The sequence below is a fragment of the Carya illinoinensis genome, chromosome 11, assembly GCF_018687715.1.
Source record: "Carya illinoinensis cultivar Pawnee chromosome 11, C.illinoinensisPawnee_v1, whole genome shotgun sequence".
In the NCBI taxonomy this organism is placed as follows: domain Eukaryota; kingdom Viridiplantae; phylum Streptophyta; class Magnoliopsida; order Fagales; family Juglandaceae; genus Carya; species Carya illinoinensis.
This window is the reverse complement of record NC_056762.1, coordinates 34,686,042-34,701,450: the sequence shown is the minus strand read 5'-3', so window position 1 is coordinate 34,701,450 and position 15,409 is coordinate 34,686,042. Positions and strand designations below refer to the sequence as shown.

General features: G+C 36.4%; 1 protein-coding gene across 2 annotated transcripts; it reads left to right on the top strand.

Annotated features, from left to right (window-relative positions):
* The first annotated feature begins 1,155 nt into the window (after positions 1 to 1,155).
* LOC122282752 (3-oxoacyl-[acyl-carrier-protein] synthase I, chloroplastic-like) lies at positions 1,156 to 8,210 on the top strand. Of its 2 annotated transcripts, none has more exons than XM_043094760.1 (8): positions 1,156 to 1,600; positions 5,860 to 6,215; positions 6,295 to 6,726; positions 6,844 to 7,017; positions 7,132 to 7,245; positions 7,360 to 7,461; positions 7,569 to 7,635; positions 7,894 to 8,210. In XM_043094760.1, the coding sequence occupies exons 1-8, from the start codon at positions 1,540 to 1,542 to the stop codon at positions 7,959 to 7,961; spliced, it is 1,374 nt and encodes a 457-aa protein (XP_042950694.1). In that variant the 5' UTR covers positions 1,156 to 1,539; the 3' UTR covers positions 7,962 to 8,210. The 2 variants fall into 2 exon arrangements, with proteins under 2 accessions (XP_042950694.1, XP_042950693.1); XM_043094759.1 differs by having other exon boundaries at positions 1,157 to 1,702.
* Positions 8,211 to 15,409: the final 7,199 nt, after the last annotated feature.

Sequence of the window (15,409 nt, the reverse complement as noted above, 5' to 3'; positions counted from 1 at the left end):
ATTAATTTTTTAATGATGTACTCCATTCTTTTTCAAAACTACTACATAACGCTTACGCATTCCACAATTATACATAGTATTATTCTTCTACTATTTACATATTACTTTGTTATGAAATTTGTTATAGTACATCATCAAACATAAAGAAAATATTAAAATCTTAATTTTGAGATTTACTATAATAAATTCCATAACAAAGTAATATTTTGGAAGCACTTGATATTGCCACCACGACAGCTATTGCTCGACGTCCTCGCTTAGTTTATTGGCAGATACCGAGTTCGGACAAGTTCAAGTTAAATATTGATGGCAGATGCGTGGGCAATCTAGGGAGTATGGGTGGAGGGGGAATTATCCAAGATTGCCATGGAAGGTTCTAGGGCACTTTCATGAAGCATTTTGGTTATGATACCAAGAATAAAGCCGAACTACGAGCATTAACAACAAGGGTAAAGTTGTGCAAAGCTTTGAGTTTTTTGCATGTTGATATTGAATCTGATTCCAAAGTTGTGGTAAATTGGGTTTTGGCTCAACATTGCACTGTTTGTTACTTGTGAAATTTTTTAAAAGATTTTGTTGAAGTGTCATCTGGGTGGGCTTTCATTCTCTATTTCTCGTCAATATAGGGAAGGGAACATGATAACTGATTATTTGGCTAGGCGGGATGAGAAAGGCTGTAATGGTTTGGTTGAGGATTATGAGTTGCTTCATATAAAATTGAAGGGTCTATTGCGCTTAGAGAGATTGGGTTTGCCTTATATTCGATGGTAATTTGTGGGGGCTGTCGTTTTTTCCTTTATGTTGTTGAGTTTGACTGTTGTGATTTTTCTATTTTTTCTATTTTATTAGTTGTTTTGTTTTTTTTTTTAACAGTATTTCTTTGTCATAAATGGAAGTTTTATTTCAATAAAGTTTGGAGGTTGTTTCACCCAAAAAAAAAAAAAAAAAAAAAAAAAAAAAAGCAAAAGCTTCCCTGACCTCTTTTCCAATTGTTAAGTGGACCAGGCAACCAATAAAAGCCCAACCATTTAGGAACCGAAAAAATAGCAGAGGCATCGAACAGCCCGTAGGCCAATCGTATATACGTTGGAAAGCCCAATTGTACGTATACCTTATGTAATAAAGTGACTTTAACGTGCAGACAAACAGTTAAGGAACCTCAAAAACAGTTGGGTGCATTCAACAATGGCCATCATGGGACTCTCTCTCTCTCTCTCTCTGTGCAACCAGGTGGTTGTTTGGGGTAGTTCAGCGGCTGAAAGAAAATGAGGGAAATTCAAAGCCTATTCCTTTGCTATAATCGCCAAGCTTTTGTTTCATTACCTTATAAAAGGGAAGAAAAAACAGGTGGCGGGCTCTCCAACGAAACAAATTACAAAGCCTAAAACAAGAAGAAAAGTCCACTGACAACCCAAAGTTCTCTCGCTTTCTTTATATCTGTCAAATCCTACCGCTTTCAGAAAAAAAGAAAAAAAAAAAAAGAGAGAGAGAGAGAGAGAAAGAGACGGAGGAGAAGGAGTGTGTGTGAGAAAGAGAGAGATGGCAGGCATTGCTGGTACTTGTTCTTCAGGAGTTCTGCTCAGAGCTAGAGAATCAGGAGGTAATGGAGCTTCTCTTGTTCAATATAGTGGGCTTAGACCTGGAAATAGTATGCAAACTGCTCAAACTAGGCAGAGATCGAGTTGGTTCATTTCTACTCCAGGTAAAAGAGCATATGATTATCCTATTTTTAGAATTTTGGCTGAAATGTTATCATGTTATAATGTTTCAAAGGGAAGCCTTTGAAAAGATATAGACGAGTTTGCTTTGGCTTACAACCCTTCCAAGAATGTTGTGACTTTTGGGGGCCTTGTGTTTTTCTCCCTTTCCTTTTAAAGTGCCTATTGTACTGGTTTTGTTCTTTTATTTTTTGTTTTATGATTACATCCTAGAGGCCGATCACTACATCAATCAATGGAGGGTAACAAGTCAGACTCCTATTGTTTTCTATAAAGTAACACATACACCCAATCATTGCAAAATTATTCAGGCCTTTGCCTTTGAAGTAGCTCTTCATAAACCCACACGCTTTCCAGAGCTGCAGCACTAAAACAACACCAGATTCACTGAAAATAAAATAACAAAAGAAATCAAAAGATTACAAACATAGTCCACAATCCTAACATTACTCTGCACACAAAAATAAACACAACTTGCCACCACAAAGATACGAAGACTTATGCTATATGGCACATTTTTATCTCGCTCCCATCACACTATGCTGATATGGTATTGTCCTCAACCATTAATAAACTCTCGTTTAAAATAAAAAATTCAAAGGTTGATGGATAATGTCACATCAACACAGATGGATAAAAGTGAGATTAGAATATGTTATATAGCATTTTCCTAAGCATTGTACACAGCTTACTCGATGTAATACTTTTTTTTTTTAATAGAAGAGATCACATGTCCAAGAGTGACCCCTTCGCCAGTTTTCTTAAAAATAAACCCTCACTTGTGGTGGAGGAATACCATTATTACAGAACATTTAAATAAATAACCAATTTCCAAACTCCTAACAATTATAAACTTCTAAGAAACTCTCAAGTAGGGGAACCCAAGCTTATCCAAACGAATCCAACCTCTCAACTGCTGCGGCAATTCCTTCACATTATTCCATATATGACTAGCACCATGCTCTCCCATCTTAGCCAAAATGTCAGCTGGAGCATTACCTTCCCTAAAAGTGTGGCAAAGAGAATAATTCAGAGAACTCAGAATTTGCAAGACGTCGTCCCACTAGTCTTCCAAATACCAGACTCCACATCTACCTTTTTTTAGCCAATTAAGCAAAACCATAGAATCCATTTCAACATCCACATCCATAAAGCGTGGACGCTTACAGTGTTTAATTCCTTCCAACACACCCAAAAGTTCCGCATAATTATTAGACCCTGGAGGCAAGGAAACAGAGTAAGCAAACCGAAGATGCCCAGTATGGTCCCTAATCACCCCTCTTGCACTTGCACAACCTGGGTTTCTCATGCTACATCCATCTGAGTTCAATTTGACCCTTTCCTCACTCAGTTTCAACCAGTTGACCACATTAATATTTTTGGCTCTTGGCAACACTGTAGGAATATTAAGCTCTCGAAGTAGAATCCCATCCGTGCGAGACATTTTATCCACCTTGTTCATACTATTAGCAATAGAAGAGAACCAATACTTAATATCTGTCCAAACCTTCTCCAACGATTCACTCCTACCTTCCATACGAGCCAAGTAGCGTCAAGCCCAAAGCCTCCAGCTAACTATAGTAGGAAGGATACCCATTAACACGCCGGTTTGTGAGTTCCGCCTAGCCCTTCGAAACCAGTATTGGGTATGGTCTTTCCAGTTTAGATGCCTAATAGAAACAGCACCGAAATGACTGCCACATATTCGCCAAATAGAAACAGCACCATACCCACCCACCGGCTAGAGGAAGACTTAAATTGAACGTTGATGGAAGATCTTGTGGGAATCCAGGGGAGTCAAGGGGAGGTGGCATTATTTGCAATCATAAAGGTGAGGTTTTGGCAGGTGCCCCCCTCGATGGTCTTTAAATGTGTAAGCAAATGGGTTTGTGGGATTTAGTGATCGAGTCGGACTCAACGGTGATAGTTGGTTGGTTGGCTTTAGGAGTTTGTAAGGATTGGTTTCTATGGGATTTTTGGGAGGAGATTAAAGTGCTGGTCACTGATCTTAATGCCAGGTTTCAACATATTTTTAGAGAAGCTAATATGGTTGTAGATTTTCTAGCAAAGCAAGGGGTTCAAGGGCGTAATGATGAGTTTTATGGTTCAGGGATATATTAGGCTTGATATACTTGGGACACCTTATATTAGGCGTTGATGGTGAGTTTTTGGGTGGTCGGAGGGCTGGTCTGGATCGGGGTATTCTATTGATTATGTTTGTATTGATAATTCATAGATGCTCGTGGTTATTATTTTATATAGTATTCCTCCACCATAAGTAAGGGCTTTTTGAATAAAATTGGGGAGGGATTACTCATGGACAGGTGATCTCAACTCACCTACGAACAAAACATGATTAAGATCTTCACGGCCCCCTTCCCGATAGCAAACACATCTAGATACCACTGGAATTCCCACTTTGTGAATGCGATCATCAACACTTAAGCAGTCATGTAGTGCCTTCCACATCATGACCAAGGCTTTCTGGGGTAGAAAATTGTGCCAAACCCATTCTGACCAACATGACTCTAGTGCCCCTATTCTCACACAGTCCCAGGCACTCTTGGATGAGAAAGAACCATGCTTACTCTTGGTCCAAACCAGCACATCCTTACCTTCTTTACGGCTTGCCAAGAACGACAAGAGCTCCTAAGCTTTATGGACTCCCACCAGACTTGTAGCAGCTCAAAATCCCAACCACTCTCAATTTTATAGTCAATGACTTTCAGCAGAGGGTAATCCGAAATGGGAACTCGGGTACAAATTAGTCCATCATCCACCCACTTGTCATACTAAAGGGAAACATCCCCATCTTTAATCAACCACTTCGACTGCTTGAGCACCATTGGGTTGCATTTTTGAACAGCTTTCCAAAATCGGGTTCCTTTGTTGGGGGCCACCAAGGAGAGATGCCCCTCACCCACATGTTTACCTGTAAAGAACTGTGCCCATAGAGAGTGATCTATCATAATTTTTCAAGCAAATTTCAAGTGAAACGCCATTTGCACATCTTCAAATTTTCTCAACCCAATCCCTCCTTCTTCAAATGGGACACACATTTTACTCCATGCCAACCATTTTTTCTTAGCTTTCCCATTAGTTTCTCCCCCAAAAAAGGAGCTAAACATGCGGTTAAGCCTATGTATTGTAACCTTAGGAACCTGCACTATGGCAAGAAGATGAGAAGTCATACTAGATAACACATGTTTCAGTAAAGTGAGTCTACCCCCAGCAGATATTAGTCTCATTTTCCAACCTCCAATTTTATTCCTTACTTTGTTCACCATCTCATCCAAATCTCTGGCCTTTAGTCGACCACTAATAATTGGAACACCCAGGCATTTAAATGGGAAGGTGCCTTTCGAGAAACCTATCAACCGCCTAGCAGCTTGCTTCCTTTCGACCATGAATTGTTTGGAAAAATAAATTGCCGTTTTTTCTTTGCTGACTCGTTGCCCTGACCACTCTTCATAGGTATGGAGAACTAGCATAAGACCCTGAAGAGACTTCTTTGCACCATTCAAGAAAATGACTTCGATGTAATACTATCTGAAGTCTCATTTTGGCCCTAAAGACTTGTTTTCTTTTTTAATCTCAAATATAAGAAATGATTGGGTGTACGAGTGTTTTGTTTAGAAAGCAATGGGAAGCTTCCTGTGGAGAATGATTTTACTCCTTATCTGGGCTGAAGATAGAGTCAAACTGTGTAGGCGTGAGAGCTGTTATAATTTGTAGTGGATGATATCTTATTTCATGGGTTCTTTCCTCTAATACATTGTGAAAATTTAAGGTCCTGTTGAATTGTACTTTGGTCAGTCTACTAGGTGAAATTTATATACCACTCTAATTATGTAATTTAGCATGTGTCTGATATTGAGTATAACCCATAACATTGTCCTTTGTCCAGATCAGAAGTGATAATCCGGAGGGACAGCAACATAGATTTTCAGTTATTGATCCCTTAATGTTCTCTCTAGACGTCACTTGTTGCTATATCTTCTAGTGCTGATTTATTTTTCTTTTAGTTTGTCTAAGCCTTTTTCTATGGCTAAGTATGTACAGTCCTCGATAATACAACATTGACATCTTATGGGGCATTATTTGTGGTAATACTAGCTTGATTTTGATTTTCCATTCTCAGCTCCAAAATGCAGAACAATCAAGTCCATGGCTTCAACAGTTTCAGCTCCCAAACGAGAAACAGATCCCAAAAAACGTGTTGTCATAACAGGAATGGGCCTTGTGTCGGTTTTTGGCAGTGACATTGATATATTCTATAACAAACTTCTGGAAGGAGAGAGTGGGATCAACCTAATTGACAGGTTTGATGCTTCAAATTTCTCCGTCCGGTTTGCAGGTCAGATTCGTGAATTTTCTTCCAAAGGCTATATTGATGGGAAGAACGATCGCCGGCTTGATGATTCCTGGCGGTACTGTTTAGTCTCTGGCAAGAGGGCCCTTGAAGATGCCAACCTTGGACCTGAAGTTCTTGAAAAAGTCGGTCAGATTTTGTAAGCAGCACATTATAATTCACCAGTCTTTATATTAAGCGTAACAAGTTTCACTTTTTCTGCAGATGGACAGAACAAAAATTGGAGTCCTGGTGGGATCAGGCATGGGAGGCTTAACAGCTTTCTCCGCTGGAGTGGAAGCTCTAATCGAAAAGGGATATAAGAAGATCACACCATTTTTCATTCCATATTCAATCACCAACATGGGGTCAGCATTGCTGGCTATAGACACTGGTTTGATGGGACCTAATTACTCCATTTCAACTGCTTGTGCAACTGCAAATTACTGCTTCTTTTCAGCTGCGAACCACATTAGAAGAGGTGAGGCAGATATCATGGTAGTTGGCGGGACGGAGGCTGCAGTCATGCCTACTGGGGTAGGCGGGTTCATAGCTTGCCGGGCTTTGTCTCAGAGAAATGATGCACCCCATAAAGCTTCCAGACCATGGGACAAGGATCGTGATGGTTTTGTTATGGGAGAAGGAGCTGGAGTTCTGGTAGTTAGAATCTACTGTTCTTTCAGTATAACATGACTTAGTATTTTCTTCTGGCCTTAACAATAATTTATCCAATCTTATATTGCTAAGAATACTTATTTTTGTAAACCAAAAAAGATTATGGAGAGCTTGGAGAGCGCAATGAAAAGAGGAGCAAAAATATATGCGGAGTATTTGGGAGGTGCTATAACATGTGATGCCCATCACATGACTGATCCTAGGTCAGATGGCCTTGGAGTTTCATCTTGCATAATGAAAAGTTTACAAGATGCTGGAGTTTCCCCTGAAGAGGTAAAAGCAGTCCTTGATCTCAAGGCTAAAGTTTTCATCATACTTATATGGAGATATACCATTTATAAGGGAGATTAGAAATGTGATAAACTTTCTCAAATGTATGACTTGTAGGTGAACTATGTGAATGCTCATGCAACATCTACACTAGCAGGGGACTTGGCTGAGGTTAGTGCCATAAAAAAGGTCTTCAAGGACACGTCGGAGATAAAGATGAATGGGACTAAGGCAAGAAACCTAAATCCTATTCCATGCAAACCAGTTCAAGAAATGAGGTCTAATTCACCAAATGATGTGGGGTAACTACAACATAGCTTATTAACGGTTTTTTTCCTGTTTCAGTCAATGATTGGACATAGCCTTGGCGCTGCCGGTGGATTAGAGGCTATAGCAACTATAAAAGCAATCAGAACTGGCTGGGTGCATCCAACTATTAACCAAGATGTACTAATCCTATTCATTCATTTCTCACATTCGCTTGCCTCCTTTTAGCTAATTCCAACGGTTTTCTTAATGCATTTCATGTATATATATTTCTATTATTCGTGTAGAACTTGGAGCCTGCTGTCACAATTGATACTGTCCCAAACGTGAAGAAAAAGCACGAAGTTAATGTTGGTATGTCAATACTTAGCGTGTGTAAAAAATGATGCAACTGCCATATAAACGTATATATATGTGGGTCAAAACTGAATAATCAAAATTGAAATATACATATACACACACACACATACACGCATTGCCGGAGAATTGTGTTAGCCCAGAGCAACAAGAAACCCCTTTTTTTCAATAATTTGTGTTTTTAGTAGTTGAATGATGACATAATGGTACATCAGCCCAAAGGTTGACTGATCAAAATTTCTAATTTTTCTGCAGCTATCTCCAACTCATTTGGCTTTGGTGGGCACAACTCGGTGGTTGTCTTTGCTCCCTTCACACCCTGAAAACAGTTAACTGTAGCCTTTTCTCTTCACCTTTCATTGTTGGAATCATCAATTTTTAGATGGTAAAGCTATTGGAATCATAAAGTAGGGTTATTTCTTTGTATCGGAATCAAGCACACAGCGTAACAAGTCTTGAAGGCAATGTTTACATTTTACCTCTGCTTATAGATTTCGTGATTGTTTGGATGAATCAGATTTAGTAATTGTTTCAGTGAATAAAAAGGTGCTGCCATTTTTCTCTTCGTTTTACTTGACATTTATCTCGGGAATATGGAGATGTGTTATGCCTTCTCCAAGACCCTTGCTGGGCTTTCTTATGTTGTTCATTGTGAGATTAGTCAAAGACGGCCCAACATAATGCTTCTTTCGACATTCTTTCCGGGAAATGCCAGGGGAGTTCATGGAATTTGACTTCAAAGTCTGGCCTTTTGGAGTTGGAATCAATACAAGGATGACTTTTGAAGCTATGCTGGAGTAACTTGTTCAAACTATATTTTTAGTTACATTTAACAATTTCCTCCCGAAATCTGCCATCATCTTCCATCAGCTTTCGTCACATGATCCCTCCACCTTCTATAATTCGGAAGCTATCCATATTTCTTTTTCGACACAAGCGAAATATATGATAAAAGCACTATCATCATGTAAAACTTCTCAGACACTGTATCCATCTCTTTAGATGGCTGAGCTCTGGTCATTCTTGTGTGTTGTCTTTTGCTTTACCTCGAAATTTCGCCTGAGAAATATACACTTTGCACCATCAAATTATGAAAAACTTACATTTTGTACCTTCCATTAAGAGCTGACGGTCAAGATCATGCCATGTAATCTTTTTTTTTTTTTTTTTAAATCTTAACGGCCATAATTCAACTGAAGCGTAAAATATTAGCTTTCATATTTTGAGGGTGCAAACTGCAAAGTGTATTTTGCCTGATTTCAGAGACTACAAATTGTTTAAGAAAGTTTTTCATTGTGCTAGAGAGAATTGCATTCCAGCAAGTTCCACTTTTGCAATCCAATCTTTGCAACTTGCCCACAAATTAAAAGGATTTATCAAAGGCTCACTCTTGAAGAAAAATGTCCTCTGCTGGTTGAAGTTGCTCCTGAGCTAGCTTAGCTTCTTCTACTGGTTGATAGCGGGGCACTTAGATTAAACTAATCTATCTAGCTCTTTAGGTGGACATTAAAGTTAGTAAACCCACTAGTATTGGTGCTGATTACTGTGCCGACTGCTGAATATGACCCCAGCAATGAATGAGCTTGATGTTGGGACAGTGGCAACTTTAGTTCCTCTAATCATCCCTTTCGATCTATAATATAATTAGATTCCTTCTATTTATGTTTATCCTATGATTCTATCAATAGATTAGGCCATCATTAGGGACATGACTTTTTAATGCGTTTTGTTGTTGTTGTTTTTTTTTTCTCTCTCAACCTTTGGGCACATTAAATGGGCCCTGAAAGCTGAAGGATCATGTGCTTTGTTTCCATATTGGTGCATAATAAGATGTTTAATTGTGAGAATATGCCTTTGAAAGATACTGAGTTTACTAACTGCAATTCTACGCCATGATGTGTATATATTCTCTTCTGACTTTCAGGCTTTCTGTCATACATGAATACTTCAGTCTGCTAATTGTTATTTTATGAATCATTCTTTCCTTGGCTTTTCCTTTCCAGTCCAAATGGGAAACCAAACCAACTTGATTCAGATTACAGAAGGTGAAGCATGGAAAAGGCTGCTATGCTATCAGATTCAATGAACTAATTTCTGAAAAAAATGAAGCTAGAAGTGAACTGTTTGCTGAACATGTCCATGGCAAACATTAAAAAAATAAAGCGGAGAGCTTTAGGCTGGTTGAGCTACTAGCTTTTGAAAATCCTAATTTCACAATTGCTCCAACTGTTAGGCTAATAGAGCACCATAAAACGACAGGGTATTAGTAGAGGACCAGCAAACCTACCAATTAACCAAGCTCGTCATCAACTGCAGGGGTTGAACGACTTTGGTTCATAGGATACAATAACATCACAATACCTCTAGAATATGTGTCCATTTACCAAGAAAAAGCTCACCACTTGCACTGTCCAACAAAATACTGAGACTAATACATCCCTGATCTTAGACCCCACACACAAGATCTAAGAAAAAAGAAAATCGGATCTTGATGACGATATTCAGCCCTTCAGGCTTCAGCTTCAGAAACTACAAAACATACGGAATATTGGAGAGATAGAATGTCCCTTGCAAGATGCTTTCAACTCCCAATTGAAAATTGAAGTCCTTTTCATGCAATTGCTTAGTTGGTCCAATGCTTAATGGACTGCTGGCATTCCTGTAGAGTAATCAACCTCAATTTGACCGAAAGATTATTCAAAGTCCAAGTAAAAGATGGAATTATTTCCTTGCATGCTCGAGACAACATTTGCTAACATCATCCCCATGGCATGCCTTCGTAAGGTCCTTGTACTTAAGATTTAATTAATTTAACCAGTCATAGATCTGCATGATACGCGAAAATTACATTGCTCGATCAATTCTAACACTCGTCACAACAAGACAACATCTTGAGATGTTTTGTTTATTTACAATTTTAAATCACAATCATGCTGTTACTTTTCCAAGATTCCACATTAACAAAATAATCGAAGATTGTATCAATCATGTCCCTTAATAAAACTTTCACAATCTATATATATACAAAAATCCTGACCAGATCTGCATAAAATATTGGTTTTTCAAACTCAACAGAGAGAACAAGCAAATCTCGCACACTGAATTTCAACACGACATGCTGAATTTTTTTTGTTCATTCTTAGCTTCAACAACCATGGAAGCAGGAATCATAGATTTTCTAGGAAAAACAGCAATAGGTTTATAGAAGTTGCGAAAGAAACTATGCATCATCCAACAACTTGCAGGTGGAATAATGTTGAATGCAATATAGTATTTTAAGAGGCATTAACTACCTTAAATATTATAAGCTTTTCTCAAAGAGTGCACACCACCCTCTTATGTTAATAATTAAAAACTTGATCATATGATCATACGCATCCTATGTACACCACACATAGTGATCACCACCAAGAATACTAAACCTTAAAATGATATATTCTTCACTCCGGCTTGTGAATATAATATACGGGTTTACCCCATTTGAAACTCTAATAACTAATTACGTACCAGTAATTAAAAACAAAAACATGTGCGACCCATCAACATATATTATCTTAAAATGGAAGGGTCCCAGTGCCTAATTATGATCAGAAAAGCAAGAGGGTGCGTACTGCATGAAAGAAATGGGTTCTAGTTTAACCTAGTCATGTCTGTCGTCTTGGGATCTCCCAGATCGATCAGGTTCTGTAATGGAGCTCTATATCTATATTGCCGGTTTTTGTTAGGGCTATAGGCAACCTTTATGAGAATTATTTCATGATTCATTTACATGCATCAACAGTAAGCGTACGCACTTAAGTACCCGCGTAACTTATACTAACAATTAACCACTAATTAATATTACTTATTTAAAATATATCACATTATTATTTTATTTTATTTTATTTTTTACAACAAAACTACCATCTCCCAAAGTGCACGTTTGTCATATATATTATTAAGATTCCATAGACGAAGAATTCTAAAACGTGAATGATGTGTCCTCTACATCGACTTGTAACTAGTATTATTATTTTTTAAAACAAAAAAGACACATCTCTAACGTCTTAATTATCGTAACCTCTGTAGACACGGATAACCTAATATAATTGAATCCAAGCATGCATGCAGGAATAGGTCATAGGAAAATCAGTCTTGTAAGTTGTATATATGCATGAAGCTAAATGTTTCTCTATCCTACCTGTGGTCCTACGCCTACCCATAAAATTTAAAGCTTAAAGTCTAAAACGAAGAAGAGAATGTGGAGGTTAGGTCCAGGATCAAGATGTCTCTAATAAAAAGATGTGTCCATTCTTCTGCGGAGGAACTGCATAGGGAGGGAAATTATGAGTGTCCACTCTGTCCGGTGGCTCTCAAGCTTAAAAGGAATGAAAAAAACTAGGTCCACGTCATGACATCATCGAGCAAAGCAAGTCCTAATCATAAGATCCAACGGCTTAAAAAGCCTAAAAAATCATGAGTCAAAAGAAAGTGAAAAATCATTCTACCTTTGGGGACCAAAGTCCCCACTGATCAGCCATCTTGAAGGCAAATGTGAAGTGAAGGGTAGCCTCTAAGCACACAAAGCAATCAATACAGTATTTATTTTATTTTTCCCCTTTTGAGCATGATTGTCCTCACATGGATTCCAACCCAAAATTAAGGGTTTTTTTTTAAGGCACCCAACTAAAATAAACTACTCCTTATCCTTAGTTGGGCATGCTAGCTTTTAGAAATAATGAAGTTTTGTGGGGATACCCTACATGCCATGACTACCTAAACAATGCCAAATTGATCCTAGATGAGTAAAATTAAAAGGGAAAAGGAAGAAAGAGAGTGGCTCAAAATCATCTTAGTTGGGATATTTGATTTGCAAAGTTAATTTGACTTATAATCTGATGTAAGTGAGTTCTCTAATTTGTGCAGATTGATTAGAGTAAGCAGCAAAGTAACACCGCCCACATGGTGCATGTCTGCATACACATATCACTTGCCCCCACCAAGGACCAATGCTTCATTTAATTTGATTGCTTATTTGTTAAATTATTCTTATTAGAAGAAAGAAATTGTTAATTAACTCTCTCTCTCTCTCTCTCTCTCTCTCTCTCTCTCTCTCTCTCTCTCTAATTTTTTGGTTTGGTGAAAAGACTGTTTGTCTTTAGTCTGTAGTGACGACAGTAAAAGCTTTCCAGGTCTGAGAGGATGGTGGGGGAAATCCGTGGCATGTTCCATTGGAGATCGTTGAGGGCTTGAGGGAATCAAGAACAGCCTTGTCGTTTTTTATTTATTTTTTCTTCTCTTTTCTAAAACTATTTATCAATTTCAGCTCTCATGATTGCGAGCCATATATTATTTTAATATTAAGGTATTAATGTAATACATCAATTTACTTTAATTTATAAATTTTAACATTTCTTGTCATAATGGTGAGGTTGTTTTGGTGCACAACACAACGTCCTCACAAACTCCAAACATTTATTTATCTCCACACGTACATCGCATTTCAAGTCTTCTCCTACGATGGTTATCGACACTGCTTCATTAAATAAAATAAAATAAAAAGTGAAACTTTTAAATGGGTGCCATCTTATTAGATAGACTAGAGCGAGCATCATTAACATAAAAGCATGATTTTTTCTTTTTTTAGAATTCATTCTTCCATTTGAATATTGTAATTAATTTTAGGCAAATTTTAATACCTAAAAAACCTATCATTATAAAACTGAAAAATAATATTTACAGTCGTAAAATACTTAAACGTTGTATAATATTTTTTTTAAAATAAATAAATACATTATATACATAAATTATTATGATTGTACGTAAAATTATTCTTGTAAGCTATACCAATATCTTAGATTCATTTTTTAAGTATATAGTAGCATTTGGACGCCCAATAATTGGTTTACCACTCATTTTTCACCCCTTCACAAAAATTCCAAATTATGCTAACCCTAATAGTTTTTATAATATGAATCCTATCCCATTACCTTAAAGCAATACTTCAATTATTGTATCCAAATTAATAATAATAATGGACAGGTGTCGGGCTATAAAGTAATCATATATATATGTATAAGAAATATACTATATATATATATATATATATGTAGAGCCTAATTATGCACGGTGGGGGACAGGCAAACACACATTACCCCGCTTTAATTGGTTTAATTTGTCTTTGCTAGCTAGCTCTCTTGCATGTCCTCTCGTTTAAATGCTAAAATAATAGAAAATGATGCTTATCTCCACACCACTAATTAAGTGTAATTATTTATTTATTTATTTATTTTTAAGAAACCTTGCTGACTTGGACTCAACGAATTTCTAATCTTCTTTATTTTTATCCAGAAATCATACCAACACTCCAATGAAAAGGGACATCGAATAATTTATTTGATAATATAAGATATAGTTTTAATATGTACAAGTTTCGTTAACTTATTTTTATTAAAAAAGAATAAAAAATTTTATGTAGATTTTAAATTTATTTATAGAATATGCAGAATTTAAATATTTTAAAACTATAAATATCGTTTCGTAATTTACAGATTATTCATGGTCACAAATTGTTACATGCAATATTACACATTAATTTATTTTAAAGAAAAGTGAATAATTAAGGTGGTAGGACAGGCGCCACCTGTTTGTGCAATTAAAAACTAATTATCAAGCACAGTTTAATTAATTGCATTTGTTATAAAAGGACATCATATATTATTATATAATAAATCCATTAAAGGTTTGATACAGCTTAGGTGGCAGGCTAACGGTATAGTTCCTAACCGTGTGTCTTGACCATTTCAACTTGTGCAATAGTTAAAAATAAATAAATATTAATTAGTCTTTGATCATGACAAGCATGGATGGGGTCAGAAGTCAATATGAAAAATAATATTTGAAAGAATTAATGATAGAAAACATTTTAATTAGAATATTCTTCTTATCTATAACTAATCCCTTTATTCCAAGTTCCAATTACTAATTGGAATTGAGAATAAAATTTAATTCTCTTATATATATATATATATATATATATATTTATTTATTTATATAATTAAACCCAAAATTAAGTATGCATGGTGCAATATGATCTGTACGGTCAACCATATTCATCTTTTTCTTCTTCTTCCAAAAATTAATATTATTGCCTCATGTGGGGTGTGCTTGTTGGATTCTTCTTCCATCCATTTTTGATAATTTGTTCCTTTCTTCTTATTGATTAAAAAAGGAAAAAAAAAAAAAAGATTTTTTGGAAAAATATAGAAGAAAAATAAGCATTTGTGATAGATTATTTGCAACGAAAATGATTATTTACGACCAAACATACTCATTTCAAGATAAAATAGTTATTTTTATAAGAAATAACTAGTCACAAATAATTAATTTTCTTATATTGACAAGTTTCTTCTTCCTCATGTGTTTTCACGTTCTACCTAGCTAGCTAGCTACCAGCCAGGACCTACTTATAAATATAAATCATATAATTCTTTAAAATTGCTTCCACTCCTAATCACTATTGATCTCCCTAAGCTTTAATTAAATTAATCAGCGTGACTTATGAGAGAAAACATCAACTATATATATATATATATATATAAAGTGGTGGGGGTAGGTATCCATCGATCATGTCTAAAAATATCATATATTCTTTGCAGGATACAAAGAGTTGCGTGAGGTGAGAACGATGCAAAGTAGGGATATAGAGGAAACCTTACATTAATTAATCTCAAGTTGGATTAACAAATGTTATCTTTATTGGTAGGAGACCAAGATCAATTTTGATAGGAAT